This window comes from Lichtheimia ornata, assembly GCF_029851405.1.
Source record: "Lichtheimia ornata isolate CBS 291.66 chromosome Unknown scaffold00061, whole genome shotgun sequence".
Classification (NCBI taxonomy): domain Eukaryota; kingdom Fungi; phylum Mucoromycota; class Mucoromycetes; order Mucorales; family Lichtheimiaceae; genus Lichtheimia; species Lichtheimia ornata.
In genome coordinates this window covers 70,554-98,378 of record NW_026695381.1, presented here as the reverse complement: position 1 = coordinate 98,378, position 27,825 = coordinate 70,554, and the positions used below count along the sequence as shown (strand labels likewise).

The following is a 27,825-nucleotide window of genomic DNA, read 5'->3' as shown; positions in this document are numbered from 1 at the left end:
CACTTTCCAGACCTGATTTACTCAGGGAATCCCGGATAGGATTTAGAGCACGACGAAGATCCTCCAAAAAAAGATAGTGCTCGTGGTATGTGTTCAAATGATGAGTGACAACTGCATTTGGGGAAGGGGGTGGAAAACAAAGAAACAATGGTAGTGGTTGCTGAGAGCCAAACTTTATGGGATTGTCGGCCTCCATTTGATCCAAGAGGTTTCAAAACATTTTTGTATAGAGAAAAAGAAAGCTTGGCAAGTCGAAAAAGCAAGGTTGTTTTGGTAAATGACATCTTTTACAGAGACGGCTTAGGTTTGGATCGTCGAAATGATCTAAACAGACGTGTGTGATACAAACATATACTTTTTTTTTGGTTGTCGGTTGCACGTTTCTAATTTTGCTTCAGCGATGTCCAACGACATGCTTGTATTCCCTTCACGTTGTGGATCCCGCTTCTTGTCTCTCTTTTCTCGGTGTCGCTCACTCGTTTCTTTTTCTTTCTCGCTTCTCTTTCCATTGCCTTGTGAGCAAAAATCGTTATCAGTTGCTTGCAGGAACAAAATAGCCTATTCACCACGACGACCCCCCTTTGTCTCCTACTCTCTCGTTCACCGCCCTGCTCCTTTCTTTCCTCAACAACTCCTCCCCCGCATTGCCAACTTGATTGTAGGGAGCCATGCGTGATTCGTTTTTCAAAATGTTTGGCTCTGTCAAGCTTGTACAAGAAGTGTCGCGATCGTCGCCTTCATCACAGCCTCAATCGTCGACTCATCTGACAAACCAGTCATCAACAGCAGCAGCAGCAGCACCGCCAGCACCACCACCACCGCCACAAGTATCGCATCATCATCATCAACACCCTCTTAGTATTGACACCAACGTGCATCCTACTACTACTACAACAACAACTACAACAGTGGAACGGAATAGTGAACCGCCTATTACACAATCACCGACGACACCATCATCCTCGCACAGCTCGTATTGGCCACCGCATTCTGTGCAGCCAATACCGCTTACTTTTAACAGTTACACACCCGCGACTCCGAGTTTGCCTATGTGGATATCGTCATACAGCTCAAAACAACCAGCTGCTCGGGGCATTAGAGAACTTTTATTCGGCTCATCCGCTACTACAACTACTACTACTATTACACAGCCTTCTTGTGCATCAGCCCCAATGACATCAACAACAACATCCTCTATGACAGCTCCTCGGCATACACATACTCGTCGTGGATCAAGAAGTATTCGACGCTCAAGACAATTATCCATCAAAGGGCATGGTCGACGTCCAAGTAGAACATGGTCATCATCCGCTGTCATGCGTCCACTTGATAGTAAGGATAAATCCAAATCCCAAAAACTTTTGTGTCTATGGCCGCTTCCCGTCATCACACGCTACACAATCGCTTTATCATTGCTTGTCTCCGCTTTTCGGTTTGCAAACATACTCAGCGCCACTTGCTCAGCACCCTCTTTTGTGATCTATCGTCATGAATGGCTGAATCTTGCTCTATCGCCCTTTCTATTCGATTGGTCTCTCCATGGTTTGCTTGTCTTTGGTTGGAATGTGCTGATCCTGGGATTATTCGAGGAATCATTGACACACATGTTGGGCGGTACACGCCGTTTTGTACGCGTCCTCGTTTCCATCGTGATCAGCGTGTGTCTTTTACGCCAGGCTCTTGGTTATCTTTTTTCTAAATCCACTGGTTGGGCGGTCCCATTACTCTTTTTCAGTGACTCGGTGCATGAGTGTAACCAAGGTAAGGTATACAATGGGATAATAGGAGTATATGTATATATCTGATCCGGTTACACCTATTAGGCATTGCACCCTTTTTATTTGCATTGTTGATGGTACAATCACTCAGCATCGATGACAAGTATATTGTGCTTTACGGAGATGCCGATCCGAATCACAAATTGACCGTGCGTAAGGTCACGTTACAATTGCTCATGTGCCTTGTCAATTATTTGGTCAAGAACATTCTGTGGTGGTCATTGACAGGTCTTTTGACTGGCTACGTGGCAGCTATCATCATCCAAGCAACCATCCTTCGAGAAAAACGTGGCATCGCTACTACAACAACGGCACCCACAACACCCACCCATACGACTTGGGATGATAAGGATGTTCCACCTGCATTTGAGGAATTCCCAAGGGCTACACCTTTGTGGCGCTTACTCTTGTCAGCTTTCAGAAAAGCCTTCACCGTGATTGCCGTGACATTGCCCTTGTTGTTATTGTTCAATGCCTATTACTACAGCCAAGAGGGTCTCGTGGATTCCACTATGCTGAATCAACTTTCGCATGATCGCTACATGTTCACCTTTGTTGTCATGACGGCTCCTCGACGTGGTGAACCACCCTTGCTTTCTCGTACAATTGAGTCTTATCTCGCCAATTGGCCTGTGGATCCTGCACCTGGTTCTCTTCATAGTCGTCTTCAGCTGATGGTCTATACCCACTTTAGCAACCATTCGCAATTTGATGCCGCTAGGGAACGTTTCTCGAATGATCTCAAAGGCCAACGCTATATCAAGTGGGTACGTGAGGAAGGCAACGAGATGAATCAACGTCTACACGTCTCCAAGGCTTTGCAATTGGCAACCGAGAGCTTCCAGAGTACCTATGTCGCTTTGGTTGAAGATGATTTCCCCATTTGTGGATCGGATGCTTGGCACCAGCTGGAACATGTTGTATATCAAGCCAATAAGCATACAGCTAATCACTGTGGTGTCTTTGTTGGTACAGGTGGAAGGTAATTATTTCATGAGAGGGAAAAGAGGATGAAACATGCATCTCACCTAGTTATATATATATACAATAGTGGCCTATTCCTTAAGCCTGAAACTGCTCAGTTGGTGTCTCGACTTTTGCTTCAATATGGTGATACACCTCCCGATATTGTGATCCAAAAATGTCTTCGAGGCGAGTTGGCCGAATGTAGCCATTGCCAAGATTCACTTGTTACTAGCAAGACACTTCTTATGTACCATATTGGTTTCAACACATCTACCAGCACGGATCGTGTGTATAAGAAGGATGAATTCCAGTGTGGTTGGCGCCATCCCTTTGTAAGTAAAACGCGTTGGTTGGTTTCAAATTGGGAATAGGAAAGCTCATTGTTTCTATTAGAATGGTGACCCAAGTGTTATCACGCTGTAAACCATTTTACTGTATGCAAGCTATAGACGCACGGCAATTTACTCTTTGCCCTTCAAGCACGATACCATTATCTATTTTTCTTTTTCATGTTTCTTTCTTGTCCTTTTGCATGTACCACAAACCCTCTCTTACACTCATCCCTATCGCTTAATGGTTACTTAGTTATCTTTAATGCCCTTACACATCCATCTATATATACATACACGCACCCACCCATAGCTTGTATAATAGTCAAGGCTTTCTCTGACATGCCTATTACAACAAAAAAGAGACGATCGAAAAACTTAAAAGCATTAAAAACGATCTAAAGAGATGCACCTAGATGGGATGAAACTGCAGATGTGGATAAAAAGGCAATGACAGGTTCCAAATCAAGCACAGCACAACGTGAAGCACACAAAAAGTGGCTAGCAATCAAGGAGAAGGTGTGTGTTGGATAAATCCCCATCATCCTTCTTTTATTCTTTGGCTGATCCCTTCTCTTTCTCTCTCCTTCTCTCTCTCTCTTTTTTCTTTCGTTTACCCGTTCGTTAGCTCTTATGGCTCCACAGGGTCCAGCTTACGAGATTCGTTTCTGCAAAGACAATGTACGTTTGACATTGAGGCACAGCATGGCATGAGCTCACTACGTAGGCATTGTAGGTCGTCCAAGTATTTGACCTGAGCACAAGACATGACCATGAAAAAGGACTTCCTTTTGGTATGTATGAAATGCATATAAGACATGAGGAACCTTTTTTAATTTTCTTTCTCAGAATACGATGAAGATGATGTCTTACATGGAAGGCTACGTTATTCCAAGCTTGCTGGCAACCGACCTCTTTCTTCAGCAACATTCGATGATAATCCCCACCAAGTCATTTCAACAAGACGTGTACGAGTACCACAGGATATCCTATTACAAATGGATGGCAACCGAAGATCCTTGATAACGAAGAATGGACAAACGTGTATCACAGATTGTGCAACCACGAGGTCTGTTTCAATCATTAGCAGCAGCATTGTTGATGATGATGTTGATGATCAAGGCCGCCCGCTATCCTTAACGGCAAGTACGATTTGCAGTACAAAAGAGTGGGATGATCGCATTGGCCCTTCTCATCTTCCAGTATCCTCAACAACACCCGCCATGTCAACCAACAGCAGCAGCAGCAGCAGCAGTAATGATACTAGTAGTAGTATGATCAAGCCATCATCTTTGCATGAAAATCATAGTCCGAACAAAGACGGCGAGGCACCACGACCATTACCCCCTGTGTCGCCTCATCCGCAACAGCACCAGCACCAATCACTTGTCGAGCAAGCTCGTGCACCTTCAAACAATGAACATGCACACGTGTCTCCATTACCCGCTGTTCATAGCAGCAACAACATGCAAGCCAATAACATGTTCGCATCAACACCATCCTCCACCACCATCCAAATGGATCAACACCATCCTCCCGCCATTTCCACCTCAAAACAACAACAACAACAACATCCCATGCCTTTGGATATGGATGAAGAGCGTCCTGCTGGTTCAGCCTGCTGTTGTATCATTTGTTGAGTCAACTTTTTTGCATTCTTTCACTCGCTTAGTATCCTCGTTTATACCATTTTCATTTGTATAATATTATTCATTAGAAATACTCTTTTTCATCCTGTCACTTGTAAATTTATCATTCTATATTTGCACACAATGATGTTGCTTGTTGGTTGAGAAGTAGAGTGTGGCTTTTTCGGTACGATAGCTTAATACATTGAGCACAAAAGGAGTAATAGCACTAATGCAGGGCATCTCAGAGTCCCCATCTGTGAATCACGGATGAATGCACACACGTGTACATAGTACCTCGAAATGATGCTTATTTTTTTCAAGTCTTGGCTATGACCATGCGGCTGAATACATGGATCAATAATGCATGAATATAGATAGAATGAGATGATCGACATTCATTCTTCTCGTGCGTGCGGCGGTGTATGTAATTTATCATTGTAAGCTTTAACTTGCATGATCCACTACATACAAACACGCTTTAATTTCGGCATCCCCCCCTCCTCCCCCATCATTGGGGTGGTTAATTATTAAGGCACTATCGTATCATTCAATCTGAAACAATCACGTACATACATACATACATACACCACTCCATGTAACAAAAATAGCGGTGGATGGTCAACAAATCGATCTTTTGCGCGATGATGATAAGGAGAACAATGGGAGTTTTCTTTGCAATGCAACCATATGGTTGAACCCTGCACCAAGGATAAAGAAGAGCTGGTTCATTTGCGCACAGGTGCACGTACATCCTCTCCTCCCGGATCTCCATTTTATTTCTTCTTCCATCTACTACCACTACTACTACACTTTTTGCCTTTCTTCCTTTTTCCAATTTTGTTGTGTGTACAAGTATACCATAATTACTACTCGTTGCCATGATACCCAATTCACGCCAACTATTGACCGATACCCGACCGGTACCTAATACCCATCGGTTCTCGTTTTCACATCAAAGCGATTATCAACGCATCGATGGTACAGTAATTTGTGGGGTGGGAGCTATACATAAGCACTCATCTCATTGATGCTATGTATACATTTCATCAGATGAAGCAGCTGCCATGGCACAGCAACAACAACAACAACGAAAATTTAGCAGCCGTTTTCTGCCAGATGCTAAACGCAAGTCGCGTCCAAAATCATTACCAGTTGCAAACAATCCCACACCACTACCACGCTCAAATACAAATCCATTGACAAGGGTAAAGTGCCTTGATGATGGTGGTGTAACATACAATGGTGATGAATCTCATCTTTGTTTATTTTAGTCGTTGAACGCATTGATCCAAAGATTTCGCAGGGTATGGAAGAAAAGACAAAAAAGGGAGAGGGGTGGGGTGGGATGGGGAGGAAGGGTGCTGCTGCTGCTGCTGCTGCGGGAGGGGTATACAATGGGGTTGGATGCACGAGATGAAAGGGATGGAGGGGATGATAGTATTATTACTGCAGCAGCAAAATGTGTGTTGATACAGACCACCACCATCATCACCTCCTCGTTGTTCATTGTATGTACTGATAATTTGTGCGTGTTTGTGTAGAAACCATCAACAAGCAAAAAATCAACCGCCATTCCACTCCCTAATCCTGCGTTGCGTGGTGCTTGTAATACCGCTTTGTATTGCCATCATCATAATGGTTCTAGCAGTAGTATTAGTAGTAGTACAAGTGGCAGCATCTCACCTTCACCATCAATATTCAATGGCAATAACAACAACGACGAGATACCAACAACAGCTGCGAAACGAAACAGCATGATGAGTCGCTGCAGCAACGTTACTACGACCGGTCATTCCATTTACAGCACCTTCCCTTGTAACGATATTGAGGAGGAGGAACATGATGATGATGATGATGATACCAGTGAACAATGGTCACCACGGACATCTCTCATCAGCAGCAGCACAGCACAAATGCAGCAGCAGCAACAGCAGCATCCATCAGCAGATGACTTGCATATGCAGCCTGAATGCACATCACAGCAACAGCATGAGATGAGTGTTACAACATCAAACCAAGACCATCCAAGGATGACAGAAGATTGCAAAAGTCTTCATAATGACCAGCAGCACAACAACAATGAAGAAACGGACTCGGCTATCGATATTGACTCGATACGTGAAGTAGCAGAACGGTTATGGGATGATGATGATACATCCATATGCAGCTTGGAAGAAAGAGCTGAATGGTTAGGCACAAGGTGAGAAGAAAAAATGGCATGTGGTAGCTCATCATCCTACATGTACTCATCAAATGAATGCATCAGCAGTGATAGGTTCAGGGCACAAGTACTCAAGCATTACATGTCTCGCTTTGATTTCACATGTCAACGATTGGATGCAGCGTTTCGTACATTGTGTGGCAAGTTGTACTTCAAGGCAGAAGCACAACAAATGGATCGCATCTTGGGCGCTTTTGCCTACCGGTATTGGGAGTGCCATACCAACATGGTGCACGATGTAGGTCCACAAAAGACATTTGGTAGTCCAGGTATGTATCATTTAATTGCAACATGGATGGCAACGCACTCACTCTTTTACAGATGGTGTTTATGCAGTTGCCTACGCTATTTTGTTACTCAATACGGATTTACATGTTGCTCATCAAGGCAAAGGGGGTAGACATAAAATGTCTCAGTCCAAATTTGTACGCAATACCATGGCAACGCTACGCGGCCTTGGATTTCCATCACCACCACCACAACCACCAGCAACAACAACCACCACATCGATATCCTGCTTCTCACTCCCCGTGCATTTTGTATCACCCTCGTCTTCAATACAAGAGACACCACTAAGAGCAAGCGAAAGCACTGTATCCACCTTGACCTCTTCCAACATTAGCTGCAGCACATCAAGCCATATCTCACTCTGGCCACTTGAACGAAGTCATAGTTTAACGGGCAGTAGTAATAGTGGTGTGCACCACCACCACTACCCACAAGAATCATCATCATCATCACCACGTCGTCGACGTTGGACATACACTTTGGATCCACGTAGTGGTGGTGGTGGTGGTGGAGGTACAAGCTCATCCAACAGAAAACAAAAGCATGGCAACAACAACAGCAACAGACGACGACGCAAGATTAGCGTAACACCTACTCAAAAAGCATGGATGACTGAGATGGAGGCATTACTCAAGGTATGTATGGGAGCAGCAGGGAGGTGTGTATAGTGATTAACTTGCGAATCTACATACATCAGGATATCTACATCTCTATCAAGACACATCCAATTGCACAAATGTCTCCAACAGCAGCAGTGAATTCTACTACTACTACTACGTCTCATCTTTCATCAAGCCATGAAACCAACATCAACCCACCCGGTGGTGTGAAAAATTCAAGTGTTCGTAAAGAAGGGCTTTTAACGCGTAAGCATGTGATGGAATCAAGAGATAAAAAAGCACGACAACGTGGATGGCAATTATGCCGTGTCGTAGTACAAGAAGGGAGCATGTACTTGTATTCAGCCTCCCCATCCTCTTTATCATGTTCCCCCTCCTCCTTCACTTTGGATGACAATGGAAAACGACGACAACGACAACGACCTAGAACACTCAGCACCATCACCCACACCTACTACTATCGTTCTTTTCGGTCCAATAGCACGCAAATCAACCTCAGGCATTCATTGACAACAGCCATGCCTTATGCTTCAGGATGTGGTCAACAACGTCCTTTTGTGTTTTGTGTTAAAACAGCCGATGGTGCCGTATGGTTATTTGAAACATTGACATCCGAGGCGGCACATGAATGGACCCAATTATGCAATTATTGGGCAGCTCGATTAAGCAAGGAACCTTTGGATGGGGCTATTTGTAACCTCGATTATGGATGGGCTGACATGACAACAACAACATCTGCCACCATGATCCATGATTGGACCCCACCGGCTCCACCATCCACGCTATCCAGTCGTTTATCCCCATCGGATCAATTGGTCATGCTTCAACGACGTATTACTCTTCTCGAGCAAGAGCTGGATCAACATCGTACGTTTAAGGACCGCATTTATCAAAGAGTAAGTAATAAGGGGACGATAGTGTAACATGTTCATATAGACTCAAAATGGTCTGTTAAAGTTTGCAGGATCGTATTACAATGCCAGTCAACGGAAAAAGGCGCTTGATAATTGGGAATGCAAGGCACAATATCTCATTCAAGAAGTGATCAAGATGCATACTTACCATGATACGCTCCTCCATCATTATCCAACAACATCCTCATCATCCACCACTTGATCATCATCATCTTCATGTGTATGTACGAATAAAAAAGAAAAAGCATTGAGAGATTATACAAGTTTTATACTTTTTGAAAGGGGTGTTGTAATTGAAAAGCTTATATGGATGATGATGATGATAGCAATAACAAGACAACGGTGCTGATGGTAATAGAAATGACAAACATCCATGGGGTTGTGGCAGCCGTGGATACATGGAGTGGACCATATTTGCCGACTGTGTCATCGGGATAAGGTGCAGATTGCGTTGGATGGAAACTTGAAAGAGAAGAGCTGCTTGGTCGATGCGCTGGTGCAGAGAAATGGGTCAAAAAAGACATGGTTGTAGTTGATGTAGTAGCTGAATCATTCGAGGATGAGCTTGTACTGCTGCTGCTGCTGTTATCATCAGAGGTAGGAGTGATGGTACTATTGGCGGATGAGCTGGTGATGGTGCTTGTCATAGAAGGAGAAGAAGAAACTTGAGTCGATGGTGTTGGTGTGCTTTGTTGTTCTTGAGCTGTCACCACCATCACCATCACAATGAGAGAAGAGAAGGGCGTAAACCAGTGCATAAGAGAAGCGAAAGAGAGAGAGAGAGAGAAAGAGGAAAAGAAAGAAAAGAAAGAGGGAACGAGAAAAAGAGATACAACGTGAAAAAAAGGAGCAAAGGTAAAAGAGATAAGGGATGATGAAATGACAAGGAGAACAACAACCTCCTCCCCTTCATGGATAATCTCGTCTGTTCTGAAAGGCGGCCTTTTCTTTCAAAAGAAGATCCTTCTCACGTGCAAACATGGCTTCTCGTTGTCGCAGATCACCAATGTAATCCACCGCTACCATATACATGAATGCATTATTATCCAATCCTCCTCTTGTTCACTCTCCATATCCATTGAATACATTACCTTTGCTAAGGATTTCCCATTTGGATGTTTTGGCACCCTTGTCGATTGGAAGCACATTGAGTAAATCATCAAAGAGTTCTTTCATTTCCTTGCGACGTCGTCGTTCAGCAAGCTTATGGCTGGCTCGTAATTCAGGTGTACGTGAATAAGGTGTCATTGAACTACGGCGTTGATTGATATCATCATTGGCCAATGTTATCTTTGTTGTATGAATCGAATGCCGTCGTGTGCTTGGGTCATGGACGACTTGCTGCTGTTGTGGTGGTTGTGGTTGTAGTGATGGTTCAGCAGCCGTAAGGTGCTGTATGGACGGTAATGATTCACGTCGTTCACGGTCTGCTGTTGGGCTCATCAAGCCAGGCGAATGATGCAATGGAGAGGGATGCATGGGAAGAGTGGATCGAGTGTGAGTGACATGACTAAACGCGTGAATGGAGGGAAGCGAGGTGGTTGTGGGAGACGAGGAGGAGGAGGAGGAGGCGGAGTGTCCAACATTATGCAGGGACAAGCGTCGTTGCTCACTATGGCTGTTGTTCAAACTATAGTCGCTCGTTGTGCTTACAGAAGAGCTGCTCATTATGTATGTGTGTGAAAGAAAAAGAAAAAGAAAAAGAAAAAAGAAGAAGAAGGAGGAAGAGGATATGTTGTCTGTAAAACCGGTCTGGTCTCTTGAAAGGAAAGGACAACTCTGTTGAAAACCACGTTCTTTTCCTATCGATATCAACCAACCAATCATTGCATTTCCCAAGTCTGTCACTCTTTTCAATCGCATGGTTGAACATCTTTAATCATATGCTCATTGACGTCAATCATGATGCAATCTCTCTCTTCTCTTTCTGTCTCCTTGGATACTTAATGGCATTTGTTAACTTTTGGCTGACATAAGCCGAATAAACATTTATTCAACGAACGTCGTATATCAAAAGCATATCAGAGCGATCAGCGTGCGAAAAAAAAAGTCAAAAAGAAAAATACAGCCAGCAGTGGGTCATTGTTGGACATGGCCTATCATGACGACCATGTGCAAACCCAAGTCGCGTAGCCTACTTGTAGCGATCCATGTGATACAGAGCCATATAGCAACAACAACAACAATCCATCATTCATCTTCACGACTTTTTGTTTTATTGAGGCGGCGTTTCATATTTGTCCACACAAAAAAGACGTGGCTGGGGTTTGGGTGTGAATGAGTGAGAGAGAGAGAGAGAAAGGGGGGTCACAGAAGATGTATGCGTGGGGGCTGGGCGGGTGGTAGAATTTATTAAACCTCTTGACGTTGGAAGAAGACCACCAACAATTCACCATTCAGCACAATGGACTCCATCAGCAACGACCTTAGTCGAATGAAGCTCACACCTTCCTTAAAGGACGCAACACTCAAAGATTTGAATGCAGTGCAGAAGCCAACCTACGACAAGGATGCATTGAAAGAACGATACAAGATCTTGGGTCGTGATCCAGAACAAGGTAATGTATGCGAAAGAAAGAGAGTGGCGTTCAAGGGACATTTGTGTCTTTTAGCGCTGTTTTTACAGCGATAAAGTTCATGTTGCTCACATTAAAGTTACTATTCAGCTATACTAAACAGTATAAGGAAGGCATGTTATGCGACCCTGATCACTGACCATTTCGGCAAAACCCTTCAAACGATCAAAGCCAACTTCGTACAACGTGATTACGAAGGCATCTTCACCGCGGATGCTGAGCAGTTGCAAGTGTACAGTGCTGCCTATGTTCCTGGAAGAGCCCTATGCTACTTTGACATTTTCACCCATCATCAACCTTTGCTCAAGCTGCTGGCACGCCCTTCCTGCATTTACGCCGTTGGCTCAGGCAGTGGTTCTGAATTGGTTGCCTTGGCAGCGGCCATGACACGGGTGCCAGCTGAACGACAAAAAGTGCGTCTTGTCATGCAAGATTTGGGTGATTGGGGAGGTGTATTGAATCGATTCGAATCCACCACCGTCAGGGAACATATGAAAATTACACCCGAACAACTCGATTGCACTTACATTCACAATGATATCCTCGACCCCACAACGCACGAACAACGCGCTCAACGTATAGCCAACGCCGATTTGATCACTTTTATGTTTGTCATGAATGAACTCTTTGTTAAAAAAGCGGCTGCCATGGAACTTGTTCAATCACTGGTACAAAATATGAAAAAGGGTGCCTACTTGTTGGTAAGTTATCCATGGAAATGATATGGTTTGTTTATTTATTCATCTCTCGCTCTACGTATCACAGGTGGTTGAATCGGCTGGATCCTTTTCACATCTCAAGGTTGGTAACAAGACATACATGGTACACATGTTATTGGATGCTATCAAGGATTTGAAACCCGTCATTGCGGAGGATTCTCGGTGGTATAGGTAAGCATGAAAAAAGGTGACCACCACCACCCGCATTGTACTCACTCACTCACTCACTCACCCTATGGTTAATTTAGACATCCTGATCATTTACGATACCCGATCGATGTACAAAACATGCGTTACTTTATTCGTCTTTACAAAAAGCTGTAAATAGTTTCATTGGCATTTCATCATCATCATTATACACAATACAACCTATCATTGGCATGCAATACCACTCACGTTTATTAGAAAGGGATAATACAAAGGATGAGGATGAGGATGAGGATGATGATGGGGTGATGTGGTTAATCGCGTGTTTTTCCATGAGCATGATGGTACTAAGAAACAAAGAGTGAGCATCAAAGTAAAGGATTAGCCCTTCTCAATGACAACTTACTGGCAGCGTTGATTTGTAGTCTCCGGAACGAGGAGTAAGGTATCGCTATGAAATTACACTTGTGAGCAATAGGGATCGATCCTACAACAAGATACACACATTGCTTACCTTGATCTTGGGTGCCTTCATAAGAAGGAACAATGAAAGGGCAATGAAGAACAGCATGGATACTGAGAAGCCTTCTTGTTCAGGTTTTGTGGGTTGGATGGGAGGTGGGATCGTTGATGGGTAACGTTGAGGATTTTCATCTGGGAAAAAGTTGTTTGCATTGGCAAATTCCACTCTCTCATTTTGATCGGCTATTGATCCTGGCTGTTGTAGACTATCCAGAGCCTTCTCAAGCGATTGGTTGATCTCCTCGACGGTATTATCCACTTGATAATCATCCAATTTGATCATGCTGTCATCCTCCACGGTGGGTGGTAGTGCTGTGGATGGATCTTCAACGTCACTTGTTTCTTGCTGTGTCTGATAGGGTGGTAGTTGTTCCGTTAGGTTGCCATCATCTATTTCCATGGTAACAGTTTGTTCTTCTTCCACCTCATCGACAGCTTGGTCGTCGTTATCATCAAACGCTGATTTCTCATCATCACCAGTAGTAGTATCATGAGCTTCTTCCTCTTCCTCTTCTTCGGATGTTGAGTCGTCCCAAGGCTTTTCAACAGTCAATTCGCTATCTTCAGGTGTCTCATTCTCGGCTGCCTTGGTGCCATCATCATCACCGTCATCTTCAAGGTTGGCTGGCGTATCATCTTCAGCATCATCCGTATCCTCTTGTTCGGCCAAATCCAATGTTCCAGCATCATCAAAACCAGTATCTTCGCCCTCTTCGTTTACAGATCCTGCTGCTGGCTGCTGTTGCTTGTCATTATCCTCATCGATCCATGGTGTTTTATCATCGGGTGGATCAAGAATGCTTTGTTGTGTATCCTGTTCATCGACTTTGACGCGAATGATATTACTGTTACTATCTTGCTCTTCAAGGGGTAACTGTTCAGTGTCAAGATGCTCCTGCTCCTGCTGCTGCTGCTGGTCATCGTCGTTTGCAATGTCATCTCCAGTCCACTCATCGGCAAGCTCATCCACAACGTCTCGTTCACCTTCATTCAAAGTGTCATTGTCATCGTCTTCTTCTTCTTCCTCTTCAAAATCGTCGTTTGTGTAAGCTGGAGGAGGAGGAGCGGCAAATACGCCCGACATTAAAAGAACACTGCTGAATACAGCACCCGTTGCAAGTCGTTTTTGTTTGTTGTTGTTGTTGTTGTTGTTGCTAAGAAACATGATTCGAAAAAGGAGTGCCCGAAATAGAGAAAAGAACAAGCGAATGTGTATAGAAAGGAAAGGGAAGGGTGCACGTTGATATAAAAAAAGGGATAAAAAAAGAGAGAGAGAGAGAAAAAGAGCCAAGAGTTTAAGATGCAAGCTTGGTTTGTGATACTTTAGCGTTGCTGGGATATCTGTGTTACAATTGGCACATGCCATCGCATGTACAAATTGGCAAGAGACATCCTGCTAGTAGGTGGTGGTCACAAATTCATCATGTTGATAGTAGCAAGTAATAAATAGACAAAGTTTGGATATATAAACTCATTAGATGCTTAGATCGACATTTTCCTTATGTCTTTGTGTGTGATAAAGAGAGAGAGAGAGAGAGAGAGAGAGAGAGAGGAAATGGTGGAGGAGAAAATGAAAAAGAGAGGGCGAAAGGAAGGGGGAAGAGAGAGAAAAGCACTAAAAGTAGCCTGCTCTTTCCGAATATCTACTAGTTGGAGGGCTTCGCATACTATGTCCTTTGGGTGATACTGCATAACGATTACTAGCACCATAGGCATCAAGCGTGTCATCGCCATAGTAACGAGCGGGTGATCGTGAGCGCATGGAGGGGGGTGTAGGGCGTTCACTTCTATAGTACGATGATGATGATGGTGCATCTGTATCAGCATCGTAACCAGAATATCGACTACCACCACGGCCTGATGAAGAAGGTGAAGGATAATCATCATAGCGTGAACGGGTGCTGTATCGAGAGGATGATGATTCATCTGAATATTGTCGTCTAAATCTCCCCCGTTCCTCATCCATGGATGATGGTGGTGGTGGTTCATTGTTGTGTACAGGTCGTTGTTTACGAAGTTCTTCACGTTCACGTTCTCGTTGTGTCATTTGTGGCTCGTCATTGACTTCCCATAGTCGCTGCTTTCTTCCTGTTGTAGGTCGACGTGTTGCAGGAGGATGATTTCCAATTTCTTCAGGGCGCATGGGCTCATGGCTTTTGCGAGATGATACGGGCCGAGGATTACGTTCGTCAAATAGCCAATGGGGTAGTGGTTCATGCTTTTTCTCATAGTATTCTCGGAGTATACGTGAGACATGAGATTCACCCTCCCAGTCAGATTCATCTGATTCTGTAAGAAACAAATTATCAATGGATACGTCCTTCTCCTCATTCATTCTTATGTCTTACCAGGTCCACGATCATCCCTTGCGGGCATTTTATCGGCCACTGTCTGTGTTGCTTGAACAAGCTTGCCCCATAATTTGGCACTTTGCTTTGGTTTATCATCTAAAAGAAAAAGAAAATCAATCATCTCCATTCTCCTCATCCTCATCCAAGATAAAAGAAACTTACACTTTTCGCTTAATTGCTTCCATTTTTCATTTTGACGTACTTTGCCCCATAATTTCTTTCCAGATTGCCCTGATCCAGGTGAGTCTCCCCCCTCGGGAAGATGTGCAGCGAAATTGTTGAAATATACAGACTCTTCTTCATTATCAGGATCATTGGTATTGTTCTTTGTGGAGGGTGAACGTCCAAAGCGTGCTGTCCACTTGCTACCGGTCGTTGTGGTGGAGCTGGTGTCGGATGGGGTATTCAAGGTACTCGAGGATGATGAGGTTGATCGAGAACGGGAGACATTGTCATTGGTACGTGTAGGCACTCGCAGGCCATGGTGGTCATCAAGATTCGCTGGGAGTGGTGGTAATGGGGGTCGAATGACTTCCTGACACTTGTGTCGTGCGGGGTAGAGCCCTACGTCTTGACCACAGTCTTTGCAACAAACAACCACTCTGGATATTCGATAGTCTACAGCTTGTGCTCCCATGACAACGCGCTTATAAAAGATGCAGTGTATATGTTGATGATGTGCCTGACGAAAAGGAAGGGGAGTGTGTACAAGTGCGGATGTAAAGGTGAACAGTGAAAGAGGAAAAGTGAGAGAGAGAGAGAGAGAAAGAGAGAGGAGTAACGATATTAGTGAGCGGATGTCTGGAGGTTGAAAAGGAAAGCAGCTGCAAGGAGGTGGTAAAAAATATAAAGTGAATTGCTGTTGTTGAACAGTAATATCATCATCGTCCATAATTCATTTTCTCGGCTATTCTATCCTATTGCATACACACATGTACATGTACCTAGATTTGCCTCTTTTTGTATCATTCACCGTGCCTGCCATCATCACCCATGTTCCAGGCTCAATCCATCACCATAGCTTTTTTGTCTCTCGCTTTGATTGTCATGTTACACAACCTCCCTTCCTCGTGCCCGACATTTTGCGGTACGCCACCTGCCTTGCTTATCTCATCCAATAAAGAACGTTCAGCAAATAGGGTCGAATATTGTACGCCATAAAGGGTGCTTTTTGCATTGCTTGCTGTCTCATCTTGATGCCATCACTTTTCTTCTTCAACATGACAAAGGTCACAAGAGTCTACTCATTTCTTTGTAAATGAATACAAAATTATTAACCAATTCCAATTCTCTTGTTAATTGCTTCGTGCATAAGGCAAATCTCGTGCAACTACATGTATAGCATGACAATGACAACAAATGACCTATTCACAAACAAGGCATAAACCTGTTCCACCCTGACTATTTCTGTGTTAGCTGTTGCATGTTCCCCAAAACCATGTCCATTCGGATGATAAATGTTAATCTCCATATGTCACCTTCCCTGTCTTCAAATACCAGACTTGGAAATTTATCCTCCTACTCTCTTTTAGTGCGTAGTTTACCCAGCATCCAAAAGCAGATGATTTAGCTGATAGACTATTGTTGACATTCAATGACCCTATTGAAGCCGTACAGCTCATCCACATGCACCTATTTAAATGCATGATGCAATGCTCAGGAAAGCTGCTCATTAAGCAAACATACCGATCCATCGATAACCATGTGAGGGGAAATCACAAGAGCAACAACACGTATATAATCCTTTCAATGATCCATAATGCGAACCTTTGTTAATTTTACCTGTGATGGTCAATAATGCTCACACGTTTTCTTTCAGCAAGGGGAGGTGATCATCAACTTGGCCTCAATACTCAATTACAGGAGGACAAAGAGCAATAAGATGGCTCATTGTTATGAACAATGAAACCCAATCATGCAAAGTAGATAAAGAAGAATGGTGATGTCGCGTGATGGTTTCATTCAAGCCCTGATTCCATTGGCTCCGTGGTGGTTTTATTTCATTCAACCAAGTATACAGGCTTCATTCAATCTCAGTACTTCTTGTCTCTTTCATTTTTCTTTCTTCCCTGTCAACGCGACACGATGGACACCACCTCAGACTTGTTGAAAGTGTGCAATGAAACCAGAGAAATCGTTGCCAATATCCTTAAAGGAAAACGACCATTGAAGAGAACCATCGAGGAGACAGCGGACTCGTCATTGCCCAACGATGCTCAGTTACCGTAAGCACTTTTTAAGTCTTTATTGGATCTTCCTTACTCACTACTACTATTGCTTCTTCATTCATGCAGAGACAAACGATCTAGAAACGACTACGATATTCACCCATCAGAAAACGGCAATGACGACACCCAAGTGCGTTTGACACAGGCGTATGATCGAGCCAAGTTTTATGAACGGCTGGAGACTTTCGCAGACGCCTATATTGAAAACAAACGCCCTCTCACTGCCATTCAATGTGCCATGCATGGATTTGCTGATACACATCAACTGGAAGGGCCCAATCATGATATTGCCAAGCTCGAGTGCGTGGATTGCAAAGGCACCAATTACGTGATCGATATCTCCAATACGGATGAGCAATCGGTGCGATGTACGTGTTCTTTGTATGTGAATGAGTGAGGATGATATTGATTGAGCATCTTTATAGTGAACCAAGTGGTTGAAAAGTATACCTCTGGACTATATACCTTTCATCGTGATGGATGTTTTTGGAGAGACAATGCATGTCCAGGTAAAGAACAAGTTGGGGGTGGGAAGGCATGTTGGCAAGCCAAAGCACTGACGCACGATGTTTCCATAGCAACCATTTATTCATTTCCCAAACTATCTACTGTGGAAGCACTTGACATGATGCGCAAAAGTGGTCGTGAATGGCTACAATCGGGTGTGCGATTACCCAAGATTATTCATCCTTTGGTGAGTTGATCAACTTGTAGTAGTGTCATCGTCATCATCAGTTGCTGACCATCATCCAATGTTCTAGAATTCACGACAATCGACACAGCTTGATTTCCTCATTCGAGACTTTCAGAATCCTGGGGACCGTTACAAGTTTACGATTTCGCTGCCAAGTGACTTGTGCGATGCCGTGGGGACATCCTATCTTTTGCCCGTGTTTGGTTGGCATTATGCAGAGCCGAATATCATAAAGTGCAAGGATTGTTTCCGGAAAAAGAACTTGCATGAATTGGCTGCCCTTGAGAGTTCTTTCAATGTGGTCAAGGAACATCGTGACTATTGCCCATGGGTCAATTGCAACAATGCTCATGTTGAGCCACCCCAGCCTACCCCCTTTATGCGACAATTATGTGGATACGAATGGATGTTGGCGGCTGTGGACCTTGAATATGCACTGCTATTGAGAATGCAAGAGGAATCTCCTGTATACCAAGCTTCCCGAGAACAGTGGTTCATTGATGAGCAAAAACGGATGGAAAAGTTGCGTGAAACATTGGATCGTGAGTTTACAGTATTTTCACAGCAACCAGAATCACCACCAGCACAACCTTCAGAGGAACATGCACTGCCAACGATTGCCGTCACCGATGAACAGCCACATATTGAGAAGCCATCAGAAGAGGAGGCTACAACGACATCACCTGCTGCACAACCACAACCACAACCCTCTCCTTCGCCTGAGAAACAAGATGAGGATGATCTTGGTGAATACCTTGAATCAGAAAACGAGGCTGAGGAGGAAGATGTGAAAGAGCCAGCAGCTGCAACAACGACAACGACAACAACTGTACCTGAGAATAAGGAGGAAGAGGAGGTTACCAAGCAACCAGAGTTTGAGGATGAGGAAGAGTTGGATGAATCGTTGCTTGAGGAAGTTGGTGATGTCACTGAACCAGAGCAGACTGAGGAGGATTACAAGTTGATGGAAACGACTGCTGTGAATGAAGAACAAGGCGAAAAGATGGATGTGGATGAGCAAGAATCGACTGCTGGTGCTGGTGCTGGTGATACACCACTTCATTTGGATACATTGGAAGATCATGATATGGAAGAGGTGACGCCGGCAGCGACTGAGACTGAGCCAGCTGAATTGGGCCAAGCGATTGAGACTACCACCATTACCCCACCCTCCATTGCGGAAAAGGAAGATGGCGAAGTTACATCGGTCACTGAAGAGCCAATAAATCAGGAGGAGAATGCGTCTACCGCTGCTACTATTGATATGGCAGCTGAAGAATCAAGCGAGGCACCATTGGATGTTGCAACAGAGGCAATTGATAAAAGTGAACAGCCAACTACATCTACAACGGATGCTCCTACTACAACAACAACAACAAATGAGGATGAAAAGTCAACTCAAGTTACCGAAGCTGCTAGTACGGATGAAATTACTGCCATGGAAGAAGAGGCAGCAGCGGCTGATGAGGAAGAGGCAGGATTGATTGAGACACCAAAGGATGTTTTGCAGGGTGAACCAGATTCGGATGTACAAACACCTCAACATGATCAAACGCTATCAGCTGAAGACGAGTTGAAGGAATTCGCCGAATCTCCATTGCCTACAACCGCTGAGGAAAAGCAAGACGTAGGCGATACAACCACTCACGCTGATATCAACACTCCATCACAAGGCGAGGAACCTGAAACTCAAGTGCCAATGCCTGATGATGCTCAAGCCGAAGAAAAGGAGCATGAGGATGTTACCCTTGATACAGCAACACCACAAAACGAGGAGGAAACAATAGCCGAGACAAAAGAGTCAGCTGAATCGACAACCGAAGCAGCACAGCCCAATCAAGATGATTTGCTTTTGGAGGAGGATGATCAAGAGCTGGTACAAAAATCAGAAGCAAAAGAGGCATTGGATGTTGAACCTGCCGTGCAAGATGATGGTGTCAGTACCCCCATGGATCTCTATATTGAAGAAGAAGGATCAGGGAACGTTACAGAATCTACTGCTCCAGAGACATCTAAAAATGTTGAAGCTGATGCTCAAAAGGTTGTTGACAAGGGCGAGCAGCTTTTGGAAAAAGAAGAGGAGGAGCCGCTTGTCAACAAAGAGAATGAATCGATCGTGGATGAAAAGAAAGAGGAATCACTTGAGAATAAGGAGGATGGATCGATTGAGGGCCACAAAGAGGAATCACCTGCGAACAAGGAAGATGCATTGGTTGAAGAAAAACAAGATGAAGGTCTTGTGGATGAAAAGAAAAGCGAGTTGAACATTGAAAACGAGCCTACTACCATCACCACAGCAAAGGGTGAACAAGTCGTGGAGCAGCAACCGATTGTGGAAGAGCCAAGCGCTAAGGAGGAGACACCAGCCAATGTGCCTGAGACGACGGCTGATAACAGCAACAACGATGCACAGCCCACAGTTCCTACCGTGACAGTCGTTGAGGAGCAAGAGGATGATGGTGATCATAGCGTAGTGCCTGTTGCCAATGCTGGAGCCATGGATGAATTGCATGCGAGTCAACCACAGGCTGAGCAAGATATCGACACGCCCACTCATGTTGAGGAGGACGACACTGCTATCGTGCATGATGATCAGCAAAAGAAAAAAGAGCAGCCGCAACAAGAAGATGCCGAGATGCAAATTGGTGACGCTGGTCAAGCGCAGGATAATAATGGTAAGTGTAGCATCACTTTTTATTCTACTTGACTCACAAAGTATTATAGTAGATGACGGTGAAAAGGGTGATGCGATGGATGAGGTGGAGGTGGAAGTGCATGAAGTACCAGATAGCGTAGGAGAGAAGAAGGAGTTGGAGGAAGAAGGTATGGTCAACAAGGAAGGTACAAGTAATGTAGAAAGGGAAGAGACTAGTGTGGAGAATCGAGAGGAGAACCAACAAGATCAAATGGAGATGTGAAACGACCGGTGAATGGTAAGTGTGCTTTGATCAAACAGGCCAAATCCTTTATTCTTACGCAAATGTTTATAGTGCATGTATACCATAATACCATTTTTTCCCCATCCAAAAATTTGTAAATACTCTTTCAGCTGCTTGTAATAATACATGGTTACATCCCCCAAATCATACATACAAAGGATTCCTGATGTTTATTGTTTTGATCGCAAGACATATGATTGAGATGATGTGGTGTTCGTTGCCTTGGAGAGTACTAGCAGCCCATCTTCAGTGATTCTTCTATGTAGGATCTAAACGCAAAGACTATGTAAGTGTTCGTTTAAAAAGGAGGAGTTGTTGGCATCTTCATAATCGATAACCAATAGTACACAGTATACTCATTTATGCAGGAACCTGTCGATGTGTGTAACCATCACGTGTATTTCACGCCGAGGGCAGTTTGCCTATCAATCCGCAGGAACAGAACCATCACGCTACTTATGTACATGTCAACCCCACTTTACACCCTCCCATTCAAGATTTTATAATGAAGTATAGCATGTCCAAGAGCACATTGTGTGGAAGTTTCAGGTTCGAGAGGGGCAACCTCAATACCAAGGTTCGATGTATAGCGTTCATGCATTGATACAAGAGGTGCCCGGCAGCTCAACCTACTTAAATTTCCACTCCCTCCACTCCCACAACTTCTTGTCTCCTCCTCCCATGTTGGCCCACTCAAGTACAATTACCAGCTACAAACGATTGTCCTGCTTCAACCCATCATGTCAATCCTACCATTGTCTTGATCCGATTGTCTTTGACTGAATGGCAAGTCCATGGCGTGTGCACCCCCACTACAACAACACTCGCGTTTCTTCATGACACTACACCTTCTCTTGTACAATCCTTGAACAACACCAAGCGTAACAGCGTTCATTCGAGTGGTTGCAATTAGCAAGTCTTTTCTCTCGTATGGTGTTCACAACCTTGTCGCTCTACTACAATACACGCTCTTGCACACCCTTCTGCCACAGCCAAAGATAACAACATTCATCCAGCAGTTGTTATTAGCAATGCCTTTGCTCTGTTGTCTCAAACAGCGTTCTTTACTTGAAGCAACTTGTCTTCCATCCCATTTTACGTGGACAGCAGATGGCCATTGTGTAGAAGCAGCTTTATTTACGTGCAGCAACTTGCTTTGATGGATATGAACTCCTATGGATGATGCCATATCACCTATCAGATGCAGCGAAATAGAAGCAAATCTTCACCTGGTTGAGCAGCGATCACAGAGGCTCTTTCTTATTGGACTTGAAATGGTTATGGATGGATGGATGGATGGAATCAAATGCAGTGATCTGGAATGGTGCTTTGATTACTCGGCACGTCGCCAGCAGGAAGGAAGGATCATATCACGTGGATACGGCTAGGGATGGTGACGGCATGGATGGCGTGGATGAGAGGAATTGTATCTTTGACGAAAGGCGGTTTGGCCCCATCGATGACATTGGATATTGGAGTCAAGGCACGCGTAGCAACTAGTTTGCAATCATGGATGATGTTGTTTATGACGGCAGCAATCAAGGATACAATGACACAATGACACAATGGTTTCTAGAATGGAAGGGAGGATCGAAATTCGAAGGTTGGAAAGGGAGATTGGGATCATTACATCATTGTATCGAGACCTTTTCGTTGCTTTTATCACATTACATTCGTTAAAGAAGCTTCCTTGTTCATATGCTGATAGACGATGGGCAGGATTGTACACATGTTTAATTAGACGCTTGTATTTCAACGATAATAATAAACCCATAGTAATGGCACCCAACAATAATGCCTCTTTCAAATGCTTGATCCATTGAAAGCCTAAATCATAACGCTTTAAAAGAGTGAGCTCTGATACAATAATGTGGGACGAGTGCGTACACATGCCTACCTACGACAATCTTGAGGAATGCCATCGCGTTGTTGAGCTGAATGCGTGATTACCGTTGTTGCTAAGATGGTGTAGCTGTGAAATTGGATATGGATTGCTTGGCGACAAGGCCTGGATCTTTGGGAAGGGGGAGGTTTCACAGGCAGCAGGACAAAATGGTCGGTCGCACAAATCACTTCACAACTCACATCGTCGTCACATGTCAAATCGGTGCTGTTGACGCGTTTGACAGGTTGACTGCAGCAACTTCGCCTATGTGCTTCTGTCAATATTATCACTTTATCTCGTCAAGAGTCATTCACTTTCACAACACGATCATTTATCGTTCTTGTCACAATTTGCTTTAATGCGCAGCACATCCAGAGATGCATGTAGTCATGCCCACGCATTTGAAGAGGAGTGGATAAAGTAGATTAGAAAAGGGTGGGAATATTTCTTATCATGAAAGTGTAAACAAAGGCTTCTTTGTTATCGACTTTTACGTATCCCCTTCAATCAGTGCCCATTTTTCTTCGAGTGCCACTACTCAGATAACAAAAAACAAGAATACAAAGAACCAGCACTTTTCGTTTCAATCCTTGGATATCTCAATAACAATTCATGGTTGTCGTTAGAGTTGTTCCATTTTTTAATAACATGCACCACATCTTTTACCAATTGACCGGATTTCATGTACTGCGCGTTGTGTAACGAGTGGGCGTGATCATATGTGGTGTAACAAGTGGACGTGATCATTTTGATTCTGGACGCATACTGTAAAGCGCATGTATTGCTCCAACCAATATTGAAATCTCGGTACAAGCTGCTCATGAAGAACGCGCACCTAACTAAAATTGGGTTGTGCCAATAGCTGCATCAAGTTCCTGCGATACCCAACTATCGGGAAGTTTCGTTTATTTCTACTTTCGCTTACACGCACTTTTTCCTTTACTTTAACAACCACCATTATCACTATACAAGATCAACATGTTATAACTTTAGAAAGGAAACGCGTACATACGGGCACCTGTATGTGTGTGGTGTGTGTGTGTGTGTCAATGGGACGATGGGACAAAGACGAGAAAGATCATGGATAAAGAAGTTCGCTGGTTACACAGACCCATGACCATTGTTCTGAGAGCCGCCACTTCTCATTTATAAAAACGCCCTTTTTCCGCAGCATTTGATTGCCCCAACTCTTTCGTCCTTTTCACACTTTTACGATGCTTTGGCCCAAGTAAGTTGCTTTTTACATTTCTTGTCACTTGTTTTGCTCACATTGTCATGTTGTTTATAGGGACAAGGGATGGACCATTATTGCCGCCCCTCACCAGCCCGGTTTCCACACAAGGCTTCCATGAATCCCAGCAGATCTTGATACGGAGGTAGCAAGGATGTTGGCCATTCCTCGTAAACTGGCTGCCCACTACGTGTCGGCGTGTTGTATGGGCGTTTGGCCGAGGACGAAATGCAGACCGGTAGCAGTGTCCAGGGTGCACTAATAAAAGACCGCTATCCAAAGATACCAACAAGTGGCTCTTGTTTGGGTAATGCTAAAGGATTCATTGGAAGGAAACTAGGAGGGAAGATAAGTATTCTTACACCTATTTCCTCTCGCTGACAAGAAACATGCTACACTTTCTATCTCAAAGACACAAGCATGGTTTCTTCCAAACGAGGTTTTGGCGCGTCAAGTCCCGGCACCTTAAAGTGGTTACAAGCGCCTCGTCGACCTGGAATTGGTGCCTACAGGTAGAGGTTGGGGATGGTTGAGTAGCGACCTTCACGTTGGTCATCCCTGTGAGTACTTTAGCCTTGGCTTTAGGAAACCAACAGCTACTTGTTTATTCTAGTATTGTAATCAATAAACCATGTTCTTTGATTAAACATCTATTCCTGTCTTTGCATGTTTGATAACGCACTATCAAGTAGCATTTGATTGATCTTGTATGTAATTGAAAATGATAATCCATGATCCTAGTGATGCTGTTATGGTGTGCTCATCTTATCTATCCACGTTGTCGTGGTATCGATGCCATCATTACCAAGTTTCATTCCATGCATTGTTTTATATGTAACCAAGTCTCTAATTTTTATCCCGCAACTAAGACACAATGCTGTTGAAATCATCCAAGTGGAACAGCTGCCCACATCAATCATTAAGTTACTGTAGTAGTAGCCTTTGCGAGATGCATCATCATTACGCTTGATCCACATGAAAAATAGAGTGCTTGTCCTTATTACAAGACCGATCACAGAGCCACTTTTATTATCCCATCATCTAAGCTATAATCCACAAGCAACAATAAGGGAATAAGCTACATAGATGATTGTGTGTACATGTTGATGGGGGTCACTCATCCTGAAACTCAATGGAGGGATCACTTCACTTTATCTCTTCTCAAGGTCATCCCACTTCCCACCCCTCTTATTGTATCACAAAAGTCATATACTTCTTGCATGACCGATAACCGGAACCACCTTTTTTATTCCATCTTCGAAGCAATAGTATGTAATCCACAAGCTAGCAAAGTCCAAGCGTATAATATATAAACAATGCTTTATTGCATCTAGCTACATTGCCACGATCCTCGTCTTCGTCCTCCTTCATCATTCGTACTCGTACTCGTCACCAGTCGTCATCTCATCGTCACCCAATATCAAGAAACACACAAGTTGAAGAGAATGGGATCTTGCAGGCTTCCTTTTGGATCTCGTTGTCGTTATCATTTTCATTGTTGTGGATGAGGTGATAATCGTAATCGTCATTGTTGTGAATGTCGTTAACATCGTAACCGTCGTCTCTATAAATAAGAAAGCAGGCAAATTAGACCATCTGGTACCAGGATGATGACTAGGCGACAGCAATACATGATCCCATATCTACCACAAGGCCAGGGAGTAACAGTCTGACTTCCAACGGTTAAGGCAGTACTCATTAATACAATTGATACGGCCAAGATAGGGCTGACCACGCTGACGCATGTAAATCATAGCTGCCAACGATGCTTTACACAAATGAGCAAGGCACCATCCCGTTCTACCCATAGCAAATAAACATCCGCCATATCAGTAGTAGCTGCCATCAAGCGACCTTCGTGGTAGGCGTCATCAGAGAGACACATCATGCACTGCAACAAATAAATCCGGTCTTGATGAAATAGCATACGCGAGGATATTGACTTGCCAAGAGAACGTCCAAGGTATCCATACAAGTACTCGAGGAATGAGACCCGCCATGGCACCGATAAAAACATTGCTCTGAAGATCCACCGATAAAGAGACGACTTGCAGGTAGCTGATTTCCAAAACCATGGAAACGGTATCCTTGACAACCATAATTATAAGATAGAGATCGCTTGCCTGCTTCTGAGACACCCACCCAAATTCAAATGTTGATCTTCGTCTTCCAATTCAATAGGATTCGCCACTGACAACAGTAAGGAGAGACTTTGATGGCACCAAAGAGCATGCGAAATTAGAGCTTGATGGAATGATGGGCCTATAAAAATGCATACAGTATCATTAATCTATCTTTGAGGTAATGGTAACAATACTTAGCCAGTGTAATTTGAGAATCCACGATGTTTGATGCCACCCAGTAACCAGAACACATTTCCTTGTTGTAGAGATGTCGACGCAGTGACCAGTTTTGATAGCCGTTTCTCCCACCGATACTTGATGATGAATGCCATGAGAGATGGATACACCTTGACAGCACCAAAAGGTCACGTAACATTGTTGTTTGTTGCTGATGTGATACATCCATAAGATACGTGCGGTGAAGAGGGCTCTTGAAATCAATTAGCCAATAGCGAGAACCATCGAACAATGTAATAAGGCAAGCTGACACTGAAGGATGCTGTAGACGTTGCTCCTTAACCTTGGCATGATTCACCTATAAAAGATGCACGGTAAACAGTTTCCCGAACCGATAGAACGATACTTAGCAATGATAGCTGCATCCATGAAAATCCCAAAGGACCAAGAGACAAGTAACTCGCTGAATAGCCCACATGCTAAGATAAAAGAGGAGGTTGGCAGGCGTTGTAAAAACGAATGGATCAACAATTACCAATGGTAGTCATATGAATGAAACCCTGTCGACATCCAATGACAGCAGCATCCATAAAGAATCCAAAGGGAACAAGACAAATAGCTCGCTGAATAACACACATGAAAGAGGGTGTTAGTAGGCATTGAAAGAAAGAATGGACCATTATTTACCAATGACAGCCTCATCCATGATGATTCCAAAGGACCAGAAGACAGGTAGCTTCCTGGTTATCCAACGTACTATAATAAAAGAGGAGGTTGGCAGGCGTTGAAGAAATGAACGGATCACCATTTACCAATGATATCCATATGCACGAAAACATGTCGACATCCAATGACAGCTGCATCCCTAGTAATCCCAACGCACCAGAAGACATGCAGCTTGCTGAATAGTCCACATACCATAATAAAAGAGGAGGTTGGCAGGTGTTGAAGAAATGAACGGATCATCACTTACCAATGATAGCCATATGCACGAAAAGATGTTGAATCCAATGACAGCTGCATCCATGAAAATTCCAAAGAACCAGAAGACAAGTAGCTTGTTGAATAGCCCGCATACTATAATAAAAAAGGATGTTGGTTGGGATTGGAGCCAAAAAACGGATCATCCTCTATTTACCAATGATAGCCATATGCGCGAAACCTGCTGATATCCAAATCAAGCCGATTCTTTGCAATCGTCCGCTTGTTGGTAAGACCCGCTACGTTGGCACTCGGATTGTAAGCGATGGAACGATACTTGATAGGAATATACAGTGAGACGGTTGAGTAATACTTGTACCACCAAAGATAGAACACTTACATGATGCCGAAGAGCCCTTACAAGGAGCGAGAACGAACCAATGTGCCGCCCAAGACCACATGCAAATCGAAAAATCATCAATCGAAAAGCCCAAACCAGCAACCTAGCTGCGGAAGGGAGTACACTCAGTGATATAGCCGATATGAATGAGATACCAATCCTTTT

At 43.9% G+C, this 27,825-nt stretch overlaps 9 protein-coding genes across 9 annotated transcripts; 5 read left to right on the top strand and 4 right to left on the bottom strand.

Moving 5' to 3' along the window:
• Nucleotides 1-668: 668 nt before the first annotated feature.
• O0I10_009893 (uncharacterized protein) lies at nt 669-3,167 on the top strand (the record flags this gene model as incomplete). Its single annotated transcript, XM_058489879.1, has 4 exons — nt 669-1,761; nt 1,824-2,760; nt 2,830-3,076; nt 3,138-3,167. The coding sequence occupies 4 exons, from the start codon at nt 669-671 to the stop codon at nt 3,165-3,167; spliced, it is 2,307 nt and encodes a 768-aa protein (XP_058339366.1).
• Nucleotides 3,168-3,706: 539 nt separating this feature from the next.
• Nucleotides 3,707-4,713, top strand: O0I10_009892 (uncharacterized protein; the record flags this gene model as incomplete). Its single annotated transcript, XM_058489878.1, has 3 exons — nt 3,707-3,754; nt 3,810-3,867; nt 3,923-4,713. The coding sequence occupies 3 exons, from the start codon at nt 3,707-3,709 to the stop codon at nt 4,711-4,713; spliced, it is 897 nt and encodes a 298-aa protein (XP_058339365.1).
• An 869-nt stretch (nt 4,714-5,582) lies between these two features.
• Nucleotides 5,583-8,949, top strand: O0I10_009891 (uncharacterized protein; the record flags this gene model as incomplete). Its single annotated transcript, XM_058489877.1, has 8 exons — nt 5,583-5,682; nt 5,755-5,909; nt 5,976-6,008; nt 6,246-6,904; nt 6,974-7,194; nt 7,247-7,848; nt 7,911-8,729; nt 8,791-8,949. 8 exons carry the CDS (start codon nt 5,583-5,585, stop codon nt 8,947-8,949), a joined length of 2,748 nt encoding a protein of 915 aa, XP_058339364.1.
• A 100-nt stretch (nt 8,950-9,049) lies between these two features.
• O0I10_009890 (uncharacterized protein) lies at nt 9,050-9,505 on the bottom strand (the record flags this gene model as incomplete). Its single annotated transcript, XM_058489876.1, has 1 exon — nt 9,050-9,505. One exon carries the CDS (start codon nt 9,503-9,505, stop codon nt 9,050-9,052), a length of 456 nt encoding a protein of 151 aa, XP_058339363.1.
• Nucleotides 9,506-9,656: 151 nt separating this feature from the next.
• On the bottom strand, nt 9,657-10,226 carry O0I10_009889 (uncharacterized protein; the record flags this gene model as incomplete). Its single annotated transcript, XM_058489875.1, has 2 exons — nt 9,657-9,766; nt 9,839-10,226. 2 exons carry the CDS (start codon nt 10,224-10,226, stop codon nt 9,657-9,659), a joined length of 498 nt encoding a protein of 165 aa, XP_058339362.1.
• A 955-nt stretch (nt 10,227-11,181) lies between these two features.
• Nucleotides 11,182-12,366, top strand: O0I10_009888 (uncharacterized protein; the record flags this gene model as incomplete). Its single annotated transcript, XM_058489874.1, has 4 exons — nt 11,182-11,305; nt 11,414-12,024; nt 12,089-12,213; nt 12,291-12,366. 4 exons carry the CDS (start codon nt 11,182-11,184, stop codon nt 12,364-12,366), a joined length of 936 nt encoding a protein of 311 aa, XP_058339361.1.
• Nucleotides 12,367-12,503: 137 nt separating this feature from the next.
• Nucleotides 12,504-13,876, bottom strand: O0I10_009887 (uncharacterized protein; the record flags this gene model as incomplete). The annotated part of the gene is made up of 3 exons (XM_058489873.1): nt 12,504-12,536; nt 12,596-12,640; nt 12,704-13,876. The coding sequence occupies 3 exons, from the start codon at nt 13,874-13,876 to the stop codon at nt 12,504-12,506; spliced, it is 1,251 nt and encodes a 416-aa protein (XP_058339360.1).
• A 450-nt stretch (nt 13,877-14,326) lies between these two features.
• On the bottom strand, nt 14,327-15,699 carry O0I10_009886 (uncharacterized protein; the record flags this gene model as incomplete). Its single annotated transcript, XM_058489872.1, has 3 exons — nt 14,327-15,000; nt 15,060-15,158; nt 15,225-15,699. The coding sequence occupies 3 exons, from the start codon at nt 15,697-15,699 to the stop codon at nt 14,327-14,329; spliced, it is 1,248 nt and encodes a 415-aa protein (XP_058339359.1).
• A 1,448-nt stretch (nt 15,700-17,147) lies between these two features.
• Nucleotides 17,148-20,902, top strand: O0I10_009885 (uncharacterized protein; the record flags this gene model as incomplete). The annotated part of the gene is made up of 6 exons (XM_058489871.1): nt 17,148-17,287; nt 17,357-17,658; nt 17,716-17,799; nt 17,869-17,984; nt 18,052-20,659; nt 20,709-20,902. 6 exons carry the CDS (start codon nt 17,148-17,150, stop codon nt 20,900-20,902), a joined length of 3,444 nt encoding a protein of 1,147 aa, XP_058339358.1.
• Nucleotides 20,903-27,825: the final 6,923 nt, after the last annotated feature.